The 16,616-nt window shown below is 40.0% G+C and overlaps 1 protein-coding gene across 1 annotated transcript in view; it reads right to left on the bottom strand.

Annotated features, from left to right (window-relative positions):
- The window catches only part of rad51d (RAD51 paralog D), a 19,637-nt gene extending 3,021 nt beyond the window's left edge, over positions 1-16,616 (bottom strand). Inside the window, exons 1-10 of the mRNA XM_070917462.1 lie at positions 16,535-16,616; positions 16,378-16,439; positions 11,612-11,730; positions 4,944-5,025; positions 4,624-4,758; positions 4,460-4,552; positions 4,237-4,327; positions 2,519-2,589; positions 1,788-1,955; positions 193-318 (exon numbers count right to left, since the gene is read on the bottom strand). Of these exons, the coding sequence (XP_070773563.1) occupies positions 223-318; positions 1,788-1,955; positions 2,519-2,589; positions 4,237-4,327; positions 4,460-4,552; positions 4,624-4,758; positions 4,944-5,025; positions 11,612-11,730; positions 16,378-16,439; positions 16,535-16,616 (999 nt within the window). The 3' untranslated portion in view covers positions 193-222. The remainder of the gene's footprint in view (positions 1-192; positions 319-1,787; positions 1,956-2,518; positions 2,590-4,236; positions 4,328-4,459; positions 4,553-4,623; positions 4,759-4,943; positions 5,026-11,611; positions 11,731-16,377; positions 16,440-16,534) is intronic.

Genomic DNA, 16,616 nt, shown 5'->3' with positions numbered 1-16,616 from the left:
CTCCAAGGAGTATACTGCCAGTGTCATGATATAAGTGGGTCAATTTTGAAGCCATTATACATGATTCTGATGAAAGTAACAAACCAATGAGCTAATGATTGTAGCAAGTCTTTTTGATAGGAATAAAGTTTAGCAATCATTTTTTTTATATTGGAACTTTATAGCAAATATGGTCCAGAAAGATGCATGTACCTTTGATCAGAGGATTATAGTGTGCTCTCGTCAGGAATCCGTCTCATCCCGTTTCCTCTTTCCTGAGGATCCTTCTTTAGAGCGGCTCCACCACTGCAAGTCAAACTCTTCTTTGATGTGACAAGGCTAAGAAGTAGAGCAGATGACTGTTGATTTGCTAGTTTTAAAACACACAAACAAAAAAAAACCCAACTTGGCTGAAATATAAAACATTCATTTTGGCTATGTTCATTCTGAATGTGCTTTTTTATTTCATCTGACTGCTTTTATAACTCCAAAACAGAAAATGTATAATTAACGCCTTCGCCAACAGTTATTTATGAGAGGAGGAAAAAGTATCCAAGATTGTAGTTTTCAGAAATAATAATAATTTGGTCCCGTTATCATTAATATCCACTAAAAGTCCACTAATATATGTGCTGTGCGCAGAAGCGTCTACTGTCTGTTCTACTGCAGGTTCGCTATTCATTTCACAAATCGTAGGCTCCCATTATTACTGCATTTGTCACTGCAGTTGTACAAATAGTAGTTATATTTCAGAAGCTACACTTGATGAAATGCCTGAATATGGAAGTGGAATGGGAGAATGACAATGGTCCATGAATCACATAACAAGCTATACCATAAAAAAAAAAGGTGTAGAGGAAAATATAATTCCTTTAGGCAACAAATGTGTGTTGGGAGGTTTTAGCTCCTTAATGACAAAAATCATGTAAACTTACATCTATGTACATTTTTGCCTATGGTTCTCAAACCGTGCAGTTTTGTGTTTTTTGGATACTTTCCCACAGTTCCCAGCATCCACTGGTTTCTATTTATTTCTGTGGTATGAAAGTCAATTAGAAGACCGATTTTTGTAAAAAGCTCTTTATATTATTACAGAGACCCAACAGTTCCCACCATGAGCAAGTACTTTGGAGACAGTGGCGAGGAAAAACTGTATTAACACATTATTATTGTTATGTGTTAATACAGTTCAGGTCTGCACTGCATTACCTCATGATACTGTAACTGACAAAAGATACTGCAGACTAGAGACTAATACTAGATTTCCATACTATGTGAAAATGAATGGAAATCAATGGATGCCTGGAATAACTGCATTCAAATGTTTAAAACACATAGCTGTGATGTAAAGCACACGTGGTTTGTAGTAAAACTTTTTAGCAACACCAATGGTATGGTAAGACTAACTGACTGAAGTCGGTTTACACTTGTCATGACTTCAATACAATAATTTATAGTGGTCGAACTCAACTTACTCACTCATGGTTTTACATTTTGTCACGGCCTGTAGATTGACATGTGTCCGTCAAGGACGCTAGAATTGCTTTTGGGTAAACAGTTGAGTGTCATTGTAATTCACAATAAGACTGTTACACTTTTCTCATAAAGATCTGGCTGGAAGCTGCTTTTAAATGGAAATAAAGAGCTCCTTTATCAAACCAGACCTGTTAAAAGACCTGTAAGAGAGCAAACACAACTTCAGAGTCTTCATTTTAACAAGACGTTTTGACATTTGGCTCTCAACGGGACCCCTTTGACAGAATCAATACTGAGCTAGATGATGTGCAAGTCAATGCCGCTTGTAGTACCTGTCTGGAAGACTTGATCAGTGTTGCAGAGCGCAGACTGCAGGAGCTGACGGCCGCAGCCTTCTCTACTCGCTCCAGCAGGATCCTGGTTCTGGGGATGTGACTCCAGGACACGCCGAGACCCGGCTGCACCTCCCCGCTGCCGCTTCTCGTAACATGGTTTGTTACCTGCAGGCCCAGACACCATCATCTTTAGTCTTCAGTTTTTGTTTTTTTCCTCTCTGGGGATTATCACACCATTTCTCCATTCTGTTTATGGTTGAGTATAGTTGCCAGAGACAGTAGAAGCTTTAGAAGAGAAAAAAATAAGTGGGACAGCCAGATTGTCCCACTTTTAATCAAATGGGACCATCAAACAGCCTATCAAATTATCTCACTTCAAATAACGTGATGCTTTGAGGTGAAAGCAGATTTTCTTTGGTGCATGCCTTTTAATGTGATTAGTTCATATTTTGCATAATTAGAACCTCCAGTCATACACCTGAACTAACAAATAGATTTTTGTTCTACACTTTTATGTGTCAGAAATTAGTAACCTTTTGTTTTTGTTTTTTTTTAATCTTGATTTGGTTTTCTTACCCAAACGAAGGTGGGAAAAAAACACTTTTTCATTTCAGGTCTCAAAGCAATAACAAGATGAAGGGTGAAAGGGTTTATGGAGAGTTTAGATTGACACTGGAAATGCATCTTGCATTCAGAGTAGCACACGTCAAGGACTGTGTCATCCTTACCAAAGCAGCAACATTGAAGTCCTTTGCCATTGTCTTAAGAACTCCTGCCACTTGTATCATCAAGGACATGCCTGGAGGCACAGGAAGTTGTAGAGAAGTTTGTTCGTGTACAGAATACTCTCAATGTCTTTCGATGGTCCTTTCTAAGCGATGCAAGTAGTAGTAACTTGTGATATTTACAGTCTTTAATATTCTTATGTTTGACTCATTTTGTCTATAGCCACGCTGGCGGCTGAGCTCTCAGAATGGGAATGTCAGTGAGTCCACGACTTTGGTCCTGACTGAAAATATTGCTGAGATTTGAAACAGACATTCATGGTCCCCAAAGGATGAATTGTAATAAGTTCAGTTAAAAGGCCCCAAAAACATATTTCCTTTCTGTAAGCTGAGAGAAACCTGTTAATTGCTAAACATTAGAAAGTTTACATTGTCATTATGAGCCTGATGGCACGCTCAAAGCATCAAAAATTGAATAGTTATCTTTTGTTTTCTTAAGTGTTTCTCATTTCATTCTGACCCAGGATCAGTTTTATTTTTTTCCAGCTGTGAGCAGCTCTTCCATTTCCTGCAATGCATTGCACTAGAGGGCATCAACAGCACACTAAATAAATCATGTTTTTTTTTAGCTGTAGTCTTGTTAGCATATTCAGTAGCTAGCCCCATCTGTGATCTCAGCAATCCAATGTTCAATGTTACTTCATAATTTGACCACAGTGTTCATCACAATTGAACTTTTTACCTGTTATCCAGCAGCAGGTTGCATCTTCAAGGTATTTTTGTAACTCCAGATGTCTGCTCAGATTGATAAAAAGTCTGCCCATGGCCTGCCATAATTACTGCAGCAGCACAGAACGTGGAAATGTTGGATTTAAATGTTGGTTTCACCCCCAGCACTTATTCTATCACTCTGGGCAGACAGTAGATCTGTGTAACCTGCTGGACGATAACAGCAGTTTTGACTCGTTACGTGAATGAATCACAGAGCGCTGAGGTCTAAAACGGGTCAAACATTCAGTAGCCAAATCTGCTGAAAAGGATTCCCATCTTATTACGACATTTTCTGACATTACTTACTTCATCGCAACTTTTACTAACTACAAAAATGATCTACTGAACTGAGCTGATTCTCTTGGTCTTTAACTTCCAGTTTGAAGAAACAGTCTTGAGTGCTTTTGTTAAGTTATCTTGACTGTCAGCCATTTAGTTTCATTTGTTTTTTGTAGGTTTTCTATTTGAGCAGACATGCTCAGGTGTAGGGAAAAAGAAACAGCTTGAAGGGTAATTAACTACATCTTTCTTATAACGAACTTCTCAAAGCTCAAGCTGAGGTTGGTCAGGTGTTAATTTATTTAGATAAATGAGTCTTCACAGACCAGAAGTGTTTGTTCTGAGTAGCTAACAAAATACTTCATTAATTAGTTATTTTTGTACACTTTTTGAACCAAGTTTTAATTACATTGTGTTTTTTGCCTTTTGTAATGTCTTTTCACAGACACTAAGGTTTATTTTAGATGCCCCTTTGAACCCTGTTGTACTGAGTTTTCTATAAACCATTTCTTAGCAACTAACTTAGGACGTCATCCTTCCAAAATGTGTGGGGACCCTGCTGTGATATTTATTATACAGATTCCTGACAGGTATTTGAAGTTTACAGGCTCAGGTGTAAACACAGCCTCAGGTATGGCGGACTATGATGGACTAGCAGAAAGAGATATCACCTTCATTTTGTTTGCCTCCCAGTAGAGGAGAGATAACAGCTGACACCGAGTCCACGATCACTGCCTTGACAGAGCCACCGCCAACAGACGCCTAATACAAAATGTGACAAAATTAGATTGCTACAAATTTGATCCGTCTTTCTCAAAGGTTCCCCAGGTACAGCGGGATTGTTGGTATATTATTAGCAAAAGAAGAAGAAAAAAAACAGAACTGCAAACAAACCTGAAGCCTGCCGCTGCGAAGACTGTACAGACAGTCGAGTAAAGAGAATACGTCAAACAAACGAAAGATATGGATCCTCTGAAGAGCTTCCATCTGTAAAAATGACACACGTTGTTTTATATTACACATCATGTAGTATTTGTTTAAAATTCCTGTCAACTCACATGCTCTTCCGTGTTACTTGTTTCAGCTTGTAGCATTTGGAGCAAGCGGCTGGCAGTCAGCCCTCCCGTCGTATCGATAAATATTACACTCTGCTTCAGATGGTAGGAAACGTGCACTGCGACACCAAAACACACCTAGAAGACATGACGGGAGGGCAATAGTTAAAGTTAGCATGGATTTTAGCTAAACGGTAACCCTGAAAAGTATTATTTCAGCCAGAGTGCAATTTCTTATTCTATAGGAGAAAAGGGAATTCTAAAAGAGGGAATTTATGAGACTAAAATGATCAGTGATGGAGGGGAAGGTAGGAAATGTTCACCTGAGATTTGCCGCTTCCTGGGCCTCCTGACAGCTCTGTTATCTCTCCAGTATACAAGCCTGAATCCAGCACTTTATCTAAGCTGCAAGAAACAAGGTACAATTCATTACTCACAACAGCCATCCGATGTAATAAACTATTAAGTCCAAGTGCATCCGCAGAGCCAACAAAACCTGCAGTTGGGTAAACATAATACAAACAGAGCTGGCATTAGGTTCCAGACTATTCTTAAGATGTTCGGCCAATTCCTAATTTCAGTTGCTGTTTCATTGCTTCTTATCAATCAAAAATTGTTGGCTTTTCATTAATCTTTGTGTGTGTGTGTGTGTGTGTGTGTGTGTCTAGTGCCAATTTAAATACATTTCCAACAAAGTCAAAAACAACACATTGTTAAATGTATACTATATACTTGTTTTATATGCATTTACTGTTTTAATGAAGTGAGAAACATCAGGTCAAAGTACATCTTTTTTTTGTCTGTAATGTTTGAATAATAAAAAGGGGTGGGGGGTCACATATAACAACAGCCAGAATTGAACCAGGATGTTGCGATCATATTATTATGCATTATATTATATGCATGTTAAACACCAGTCCACCACGACGCCCCTGTCTGCTAACTAGTATGATGATAATAGCAAGCTGCCATTGAGAATCAAATCAAATGAAATCCTATGTGGCCCCATGTTGGAGGAATCTGTTGGCTCCAGCTGTTCTCAGCTCAGCTGTGGATCTCAACAGCCAGTTCTTTAAATCCTCAGCGTTTTAACATTTGACTGGTAAAGGTATTTTTCTCACACACCCAAACATCTTGTACAGAATGTAATACTGTGTGTTGCACCTTTGACACAGTAATGGATCATGGAAAAGACAAATTCGCCCCCTTTTTGTTATTTATTGTGAGACTTGTTTATCAATAACAAACATTCTATCTAACATATATTCATCCCTTTTTTTACGCACACCCTGTAAAGTGGGAAGCGGTCTGCCATGCTTGGAAGCAGCAGGTTATCTGTATTGAACTGTGGCCAACTAATCATGATATCGCTTGGCCTTTAGCAGGTTGGCTAAGACTAGCTTGTATGTATTGATCCACTGTATTGACCCCCCCATTTACACCCACCTGTTATCACATGACTGAACTCCATACATGAGATGCATTTGAAAGGTCCAGAAAAAGCTCAAATTTTTCAGATTATTTCGTCAAACTACTGTCCCCAAGGTCAGGAATGTACTTTTTATGCTCAAATATAAATCCTGTTTATGTTCTCTTAGACACCGCTCTGCTCAATTAATTCCCATTTCATCGTCCACTTTTTATTACTTTATCTATTTCTTACAGTATTATATGCTGAGGACAGTCAGCTGAACTAGATACAACATCTGCAAACCCTTGAACTACTGAACTACTACATCCTGAGATGGATACTTTAACTTTCTTTACCCACAGGTATATGCTGAGTAAAGTAGGGTCTGTTGTTAAGATTTCCAACCTGGTCAGTCATGTTATGGGTTCTTTGTTGCTGCCCAGGTAAATCTTCCCTGAGCTCCACCTTCACACACCCCATGTCGTTTATACGTGACCTCTTCCACCATGGCGTATCCGCTCTTTTTATGTGTTCACACTGCAAGAAACTTAAGCAATAAATCACCAGAGATCCATTAATTTCCTACTGAGCTGAGTGAACAGAGGCTGGACTGATGTGTGGATAAGGTAAAAAGTCGGCCATGGTTCAAAGTTTCACAATGAGCTGTCAACAGCGAATAACGTTTCTGTGCTACCTTAACCTTACCCTACCCATCTGATTTCATTTTGTGATTAAGAGTTCTGCCAAGCAAGTGCAAAATGGGTGTCAGGTTCGTTTACAGCCTGTCCAGCCTTCCCAGCTGTCCACAACTTTAGCTTGAAATACAACAGGAATAAATGTTTTAACAGCATAAACAGCTATGCTTGGAGAGCTGCTGTATCTATCTTTAGGGTCGACGGTAAGCTCTGAAGCTATTCAACTGATTTCCATATTTTACTTTCCCAGTTGAATCATCAGTACAGAAGATGAGCAACAGAAATATCTGGTTCTTTGAAGGGAAGTCTAAGGTACAAGTCTACTGCAACTACAACTCCAAAGGAGCATCTATCAAAACATCGAAGTGTACAGTTCTGTTGTGTGGGTCACCGATGGTAAGAAAGAGCTAAAGACTACACCTGATAATACATACACCATTCATTTTCATATTTGGGTCCATTTTGGATAAATTCAGCAACTTTGGAGCAACATTTTGTTTCCAATTGCAAAAATGAAGCATTATGATTTTTCTACAAATCTGATTCGCTCCTTCGACTGGCTTATAATGCCCATAACATGTAGTACCAAAAACTTCTGTCACTGGCAGCAGAATACACTCTTACTGGTCATATTGTTATAGTTCGTTATATTGATCTAAGTGATAATTTAGTTTGTGCAATTATGCATTTTATATTGAGAAAGTTCTTATACGTTACAACAACATAAAACAGTGATTTTAGCATTAGAGAATCCCAGATTTATTGGACCAAAATGCAGGTATTTCTATTGGCACCAGCTCCAGAGGAATGAGTGCTGTTCTTGCACTTTTATTTTAATCTTCAGGAAGGAAGTGTTCCTTGTCGCAATGCTTTAACCATCTGTTCTTTCAGCGTTGGCATGTTTTGATTTGTCTATGTTTGTCTATGTTGACGTTCAGGCCAGTGATCTGCGCAGTTTGTGGAGTCTCATCATCTTTGCCTGCACGTGTGATGATGGATGTGACAGTGATGCAGTTAAATCTACATAGCCAAGGCCCTCCAGCTTGAAGGTTAAGCATCACTGGAAGCCTGTGGTTGGCTGATTGTGGTTCTCATCACCCACAGCATTATCGTGAAGAGGAACATTGGTGGGGATGGGCATACTTGCATTACTCCTGCCTTCTCTGACAGTGGTGCAGAGGGTTGCACTGCTGCTGAAACATCAGGTTGTGCTCTTCTAAGGGCTCAGAGGGATGACAGTGATTGCCCTTGAAAAGCCACAGATTCTGAATTTCCCATGGGCTGCACTCATCAGTGAGACCAGAGTACTCTGCAGTCCTTGGACCTAAAGGTCTTCATCTGAGTGTATGATTGGAGTGGAAGCAATGTAGAGGTTCAGATTGTGTTGTTGAGTCTAGTTTTTTTTAAGAGCTATTTCCTTCCCGTGGCCATACCCAGCACCAGGATCATAATATAAACAAAGAGTGGGAATTAACAGCATCTTACTTAATGGCAAACTTGGCAGATTTTCAACAAGCTTTGTATCATTACAATGTGGATAGTATGCAAATGAATGAACGCTGAACTTCCCTCCACGTTGCCTGCACCCAGAGCTCCCTGTTGTTCAGTGCTGCTGTTTGAAACTACAGATTGTACTTCCGCATTTTTTGTACGCCTGCCTCCACGGACAGTTGGATCGAAAGAGGGACGGCTCCTCACTGCTCCAAATTAAAACATCCTGTCCAAAATCAATTGGCTATAACAACCACTGGCAGACCACGGCAGAAGGCAATATTCCTGTAGATATGGACGAAAATGGTTTTAATCGTGTAATGCTGGAATCAGACATTTGGGGAAACTTATATGAGCCACAACATGTGCATCAGTGGAAACAGAAGTGGAATTTGGCCAGTTTCTTTTGGATGAAGTTGCTGAAGCTGAGGCCCCTGAGGAAGGGGCACAAGAATGTGTAACATTACACCAAAGCTTTGGGCCACATAGCGACAGTGTTTTGTTACTAACACGGCAACATTACAGTGTGAAAACATACAATACAGATTTTTTTAATGGGGCCTGTTCAAGGCTAGCTTAGCACAGTTTGTTACCTGCTGGTGCTATCAGAGTTTAGCCTAACGTTAGTAGCTCGGACCACCAGTTTGTAAGGGTTGGGGAAGTTGCAAGGTGCGCAGTGCATTCTGGTTGCACTGCATCCTTTTGAGCAAAAAGGAATACCACAGTCCTTCTTCTCTGTTTTCTCTGGTCATGTAGCACCAATTTCAAAAATATTTACGTCTTTCTACTGCATAGACAGCCCAAAAAATAAACATCTTACCAGCGGTGAAATACCCCTTTAAGGGAGCTGGAATACTTGAAGCTCGTTGACGCTTCATTGTAAGGCTGGCTGCAGGCTGCGGAGAGCCACTAACACTGAACTCCAGGGCCGAATTCCTCACGAGAGGGCCATGACAGAAGACCATCTTTGCCATTTTCAATGAGGTTATAAGTGACTGTCTTGACGTGAGGCTGAATTTTATCACTTGATCACATGCAAACATTTCTACAGCAACCTATGAATGGCATTATAATATCAGTGTGTCATTATTCTGTCAAGTGTTGACAAAAGTATTATGTGGGCTACATGATATACAAGCAGATGAAAGCTATAAACCATTATCAGCCCTCATCATCTGTTTGTATGAAAAATGACAAAGGCAGCAGGAAATCTGATAAGGTTAGTTTTCATTGCTTTCTTTCTGTTTGTCTTTGTCTATATTGGTTGATACTCTCAGTGGCTAAAACTAAATGACACTATTAATCATTTTACTACTTGAGCTGCGATGGGGGTGTATGCCATACTAGTTGCATTAATGTCTTTTAAGTGCCACAGACGAATGCTTCTTGATGATATTTAAGGAGACAGCTAAATAATAATATACATGCACTTTAAATCAGTTAAGAACAGATCTCCAACAATCCAAGAAAGGTTCCTCTATCCACAATACTGAACATTTTATAAAGCTATGATGAAATGATGGCCTTAACCAGATAGAGAAATAAGTATAAAGGTTCAAGCACACTTGGTTATTTCAATGTGTGATAGTAGGGTGGTTTTCTTTGAGCTATTTTGATATCTGATTGAATTTCTGACAGTTCTACTAGTTGGTTGAAACAAGACAAAAAACTCAAGAAGTCTATGTCCTTGGCATAGACTCTTTTTCACTGTGCAAATATCAAACAGAAAAGGGAAACCTTAAAAAGAGCAACGGACATTAAAATAATATGCCAAAATGCGTATAGCAGCAGACGTGACTGAAAGCTGAGGAGAAGTCAGTGTTTCCAGCCTTCAGGGCTTCAGGCTTCAGGTAGGAAAAGTCTAAACTTACAGTAGCTGCCTTCACGGAGAACGATGAAGAAAATGTAAATACTCAAGTACATGTATTATTTTATTCAGGCTATGTTCTCTCGACACAGCTATAAAATCAAATTAAAAAATACATCAGCTATCTGCTGTTGTAATGAATACTGTTTCCTACATCCAGTTCACTCGCACAGACCAGCAAGATCCTGTCTTGTGTCTATGCATGTGTGACACCATGAACAGCAAAGAGCGTCATTCATCAGTTCATCATTTCACCAGTAGAGAGCAGCCAAGACGCACAAATCACACTGCCTTCACTCACATGGCTGATTCACTTTCATATCACTAATCCAAAGCACTAACTAATTTATGAAAACCACTTAAAAAGAGCCATGACCAGAAAAAAAAAAACACCTGTGCTTATTAATTATGCTGAAACAGTAACTTTAACGGTAGAAAAGGTACCATCCTATGAGCTGTCTGTGTCCTGGCTAAAGAATATTTCTCTTCTAAAAGTGGATTATTTATCTGCTACGCTTTCTGCTATGACTGCATACAGATGACTGAATTGTGTGATGCCAGCACACATATCTTTGCAAACCTTTCATGGGATGCTGCGTCTCAGTTTAGCAGGTCAATAACAAGTGCAGCTGTAATACAAATGCCATGCTGGTAGCAGCGGGAATTTTTGGTTTCTTTTAAGTCATTAAAATTTGATTTTCTGATGTATAGCGAAAATGTTTTAAAAGGACAGTGGTGTTTGTTTTTTCAGTGAAAAGTAGTCCAGCTAGAGGCCAAGTTAATGCAGCTGATATATCAGAAGCCACTTTAGGCTGCATTCACAAGCCAAATGGAACAGCAAGCAAAGAAGTCAGCTTTAGCTGCTAAAACGCAGCACACAGGCCAATTCTAAAACACTCTATTGCTCCGTTGTATTTTTAACTGCAGCTACCATACTCCAGATGCATAGTCTACCGGCACAGGTCAATGCAAATTCAACTGTAACAACACTGAAAAGATTTTAGTTTGATAAAATGGATCGATGCAGGAGAATCTGGTTACAAAACATCTTTGGTAATGTACAATATTATTGATTTTACATGATATCCTGTGATTGTAGACAGTCAGTACTGGTCTGCAAAGCTGAAGAGCAAAAACTGCAAACATAATGAAACTGACAAAAATGACTTTTAAATGCTTCTGTTGCTCAAACAATGGCAGTAATTAATTTGGTGTAAATGTAAAAGATGCTAAAATGTTGTTAGCATCACCCATCATGTCCAATCAAAGACTATAATGTGAAATAATATCAGGTGGCACTGATGAAGACGCCACTATACGCTTAAACAAGCACACTAGCTCACCACAACTTCCCTTTTGACTCTAAACTGAACGCTGGGGAAATGTCTTGTAATTCAATATGTAGAGAACTTAGGAATACATATTTGATTTTGGAGGTGAACCTTCCTTTAAGCTCTAACCGTTAAATCCCCCAGTGCACAAAAGACAAAGCAGTGTGCTGTGCTGTGTGTGCACAATTGTCTTTACCTGGGATTTCCAGTGGAGAGGATGGCTGTTGAGCTCAATAGTTCTTCATACAGATCAGCGCCTGACACGGGGAATGCTGTGTGCTGGGCCAGCAGCACTCGACGGATGGCAAACAGAGCCTGAAATACAAAAATTACAGCATATGAGGCTCACACAACTGCTGCATTGATCAGCCTCAACACATGTACTCCTCTACCTCGACAGCGTTGCCAGATTGGATTGTTTTCTGCCCAATTGAGCCATCATGATTATAATCCAAAAGGCACAAGGTAGAATGCTGGCTTGTTTTGATATGAGTAGGAGGATTTTTTGAAATAATGCAATCATGTCCACACTCTTTGCTCTTTCTATGCCTTCTCATATCATCACTGGGTTAATATTTGATTACTGAAGCTACAGAAGGCATTTAAATGGCACCAGCAGGTCACTTACAAAAGTTTAAACATTAATGCCAAATAAGCTTAAAACTAGTGAGGTTAAATCTTATATGTCAAGAAGGTAGTTTTAGGTATACGGCCGCAATAGTTTAGAATAGTGCTGGGATTAACAATTATTTTCTTTATCAATTAGTCTGATTAACTTTTGTTTAGATGATTACAAGAAAATATAGAAAAACTGCCCATCTCATTTTGATGCCTCTGTTTTTCTCTCTCTCTTGCTTCAACCTTTGCAAGCAGCTGCACACAGAACAATGGTTGTCCATGACATTTCCCACATGCTCACGCTCACACCTACACTCATGCATAGAGGAAACAGAACATCTAAATATATCACTTTAATGTACTCGCGTTTATCTTCGTTTTTTCACTTCTAGGAACACTCAACACACTCGAGTTTTCTTGTTATGTAATTATCTTCACTGTTTACCATCAATGTTATGTTGTACTATATCACTGTGTTGGCCTAATAATTTATTTGTGAGTTTGAAATAATAATAATAATAAACTTTATTTATATAGCACCTTTCAAAAAAGTACGGGAAACTTTCACTTTTCAACTTTCAGATTTAGTGTTGGTATTGTGTCGAGACGGGGCCAACAGCCAATCAAACAACATCTCCAGTACAGGAATACTTTGAAATCTCCCAACTATGTATATTGTTTATCTTGACATTTTTAACTGACAAACAGACACACACGGTGATCCAGCTAACCCCTCTCATCATATAAAACTGCACTTGACCGGCAGTTTGAGAGTCACAGTAGCTACCAGAGTGATATATGAAGGGTCAGAGGTGTGTGTCTGGATGTTTTAGTTGGCAAAAGTTTTGTCCTGTAACTCCAGATCTAACAGTGGGTGGGTGGTATCACACTCCAAACCGCTGTGGTTCTTCATACACAGAACTCAGCGAGGCTGCCAGAAACTGCCACCACTTCCTGCACTTGGCCGCCTGCGGGCAGATTAATTAGGCAAATTTCAATACAATTTGATCAAATCCCTCTCATAATTACACCCTGCCCACAAACTCATTTTCACTCAGAAATATGTCACATTACAAAGATGCTCTACGAGCCGTTTCACTGGCGCTATAAGGTGGCTAGACAAACACCTGGAGAAAAGAATAAACGTTCCTCCTCTCTACAATAGGGAATAAAAAACACAGTATGGCTGACCAATCAGGTCAGTGATCAAGTGCAGTTTTAAGCTTATTTGATATTTGTACCTACCACACTACATTAGGTAGTGGATCTTTCAACATGACATCAGTCTACTGCATGATCGCACTGTTCTTTAACCAGGCTTGGATGTGATGCTTTATATGAAAACAGATCAGAGGGGAAAAACTTCAAATGTTGTAGCACCCAGCTTTCTGTAGAAAGAGAACTTACTGCTGTTTCGCAGGCTGACACTCTGATTAGTCTCTTCTTCTGGGCAGGGAGGATTTCCTGCCAGAGTTCATGTCCAACAGCAGAAATTTATTTAGGGAAGTAAAGCAAATCTGCTGGGTCTCAATTAGCAGGAATGCTGGTGCCCCAATTTGGGATGAGGGCCCATAAGATGGGTGTGTGTTTACATAGAAACCTTGCCTTGTGCAGCTTTAATTGAACTGTATTAGGCTGCCTTAGTCAGATAAACTTGTCAGTGCAGATGACCTAGCATTGACCTCCTAGCCGCCATGTGTGTGTGCTCAACAATGGTTCAAATCAACAGCAGGAGTCTGATGGACCAGAGGGATGCTGGTTATCAGCTCAGGGGATGCCTGCAGGCTGAACAAGCTGGTCAGGAAGTCTAGCTCGGTCACTAAGATGAACCTGAACCCTCTGAAGGCAGAGAAATGTAATGATCTCATGGGGGGGAAAACACTTCCATTCATTCTGTGATGATATCTTTAACACTTTTAACTTAAATCACCCCCGTCAAGGTGGTATTTAACTCCCACAACCACAATATGTAAGTTAGTGTTAATTACATGAAGACAACATGAAAAGAAAATGTGCTGAGTGATAAGAGTATAGGGACAATACAATATATTTCACACGCAGTCTGTATCTTTTTGATCGACTGCATTTCTCTAACGCTCTGCTGTTTTTGTTTGTGCCCTCAGAGCTGCCAAGCTGTGCATGCCCCCCCCGCCCCTTCTCTTTCCCTTTCTCTAGCCTTCTCCTCCTTCACTCTGGTTTCTCTGTGCTGGTCCATCAGCCGTCCTGGGACCTCTCTCTCTCTCTCTCTCTCTCTCTCTCCTGGCTGTCAGTGCGTCATCCAGTCGTAGATCTGGATCTTCGTCCCCCAGGAGATTTAGCCTCAGCCCTTCGCTCTCTCTCTAGTTTGCATGTTATCCTGGCTCTCTCTCCCTCTGTGTGTTTGTTTGTTTCTCCTCTCCAACTGTCAATGCTGTTGACCTCTTCTGTGTTTGTGCGGCCTGTCCTCTTTCCAGGGCTCTGTGGCTGAGAGGAGGTGGTGTGGCTCAGATCATACTTAGCGGGCCACACCTGAAGCTGCTCATCTGCCCTCCTGGATCAATCCTCTTCACGTTTACTGACATCTACTCATCATAAAACTACACTTGCTACATAAACCTAAGAACAGCAATTAATTAACATAGTATAGAGTTATGATTAGCTGTGCTTTGTGACTTTCACCCACCTCGAAGAAAAAACAGAGATGATGTTCTACTACCAACCAGCTGACCCAACCCTCCTGCATGCATTTTATAGCTAAAATGCAGCTTTCTCTTAATATTCTGTTGCAAACTTAAAATGAATGTTAAATTCCCTCCAAGACATATGGTCATTCATTCATTCCCAGCATGGACAGCGAAAGGAGAACTGCATTTGTGTATTCCTTGTTTATGTTTGTTTCTCGTGGTCCAGATCGCCCATGTTTTCTCCTTGTGTTTGGGAGCTACGGTTTGCGGTTGCCGTCCACCATCTGCCGGAATCCATGTGAATGCAGCATTGATTGTATTCACTGTGATTTTCTGTCGTGAATCTATTCTGTACACACGGCATCTATTGCACGTCTGTCCGTCCTGGGAGAGGGATGCCTCCTCTGTTGCTCTTACTGAGGTTTCTTCCATTTTTTCCCTATCAAAAAGGTTTTTAGGGTTTTTTTCTCATTTCAATCGAGGATCTAAGGACAGAGGGTGATGTATAATGTACAGATTGTAAAGCCCCAAATTGTGATTTGTGATATTGGGCTTTATAAATAAAATTTACTTGACACATTTCTAAGCGTTCTCTGTAATTTTGAGGTTTTAAATTACAAAACTCTTTTCCAATACATGTCCAGACTGCATGTACAGACACTCTGACCACAGAAGACTGACACTGACTGAAAAGCTCTCACTCATCTTTTCACCAAGAAAGCTTGGGCGGACTTGGACCATGCCCTGTCCACCCCCACAATTATTCACTGATGCACATTTATCTAGACGGCCTCTTCTGGGTCTCCTTCCTGATTATTTGCGCTCCTATATCTCTGAAAAAGTTAGGTCGAAAACACCATTTATGATCAAAAAAAAATAGTTTTCTGTTATCTGCCCATAAGGTCAGAACTGAGTTAGGCAGACTTTCTTTCATGATCTCTGCTCTCTCTTCATGGTTCTCACTGCAAAATGATTTAAAACCGAAAGAGCTGGCCTCTCTTTGTGAGTTCGAACTGATAATGAAGGACCTTGTGGCAGACCCAATGAGTTTTTTAGTTTTTAGTTTCTTTTCTATTGCTTACTGTACTGTATTTAAAATAAAATACAACTTTTACTTATTATTATATCCACTGAAATGTTTTGCCATGTGAAATCTCTATTATATCTACAGGAATACCGTGGGTATACAGAACAAGCCCAGTGGGAGGTCTGCTTAGACGAAGGGTGACTTTTTTTAAATTGATTCACCTGATTCAAACCACTTACACAATGTGAAACTCATTCAGCGAGTGGGTGAAAGTGCCTAAGATCAACATTATATAGGTCAGGACCTAAACCCTCCTACTCTAATAAAATGTGAGCGTCTTTTGTTTTCAATTCAGTTGTTTCAAGCTATGAATCTGATCTAATACAAGGAAATAATGAAGTTTCTCTACAGCGATGAGCTGTTCTATATTACAATGAGGAAATGTGTTTGGTTTAAGGGGCTTAATTGAAGCAGCACTTCAATGCATGTTTTTGAGTGTGATATGGAGAGCTAAATGTGACTGTAACTGGAAACTGACGACCCAATCTGGCGAGGTTGATTCCCAGAGTGTTTACATACTAAAATGCACAGTTGCCAGTGTCCTTCCCCACCAGTGAACGAGCTATATATTTAATGAATGTATGATATAAATACCGTATATGACACGGAGCATTTCTGAGCAACTTCCTCAATGTCAGACGAGACCAGATTCTCCACTGTGAAAACAAGAAACCATGTTTATTAATGCTAGAAGATGAAGCATCCTCAAAGCCACCACGTTACACACACACACACACACACACACACACACCTGTTGTAATATCGGCGGCACGCAGGTCCCGCACCAAATCCTCATCCAGTCCGGGACACATTCCTTCTCTCAAGACTACCAT

This window comes from Enoplosus armatus, chromosome 13 (assembly GCF_043641665.1).
Source record: "Enoplosus armatus isolate fEnoArm2 chromosome 13, fEnoArm2.hap1, whole genome shotgun sequence".
Taxonomy (NCBI): domain Eukaryota; kingdom Metazoa; phylum Chordata; class Actinopteri; order Centrarchiformes; family Enoplosidae; genus Enoplosus; species Enoplosus armatus.
This window is presented reverse-complemented; position numbering and strand designations above follow the sequence as displayed.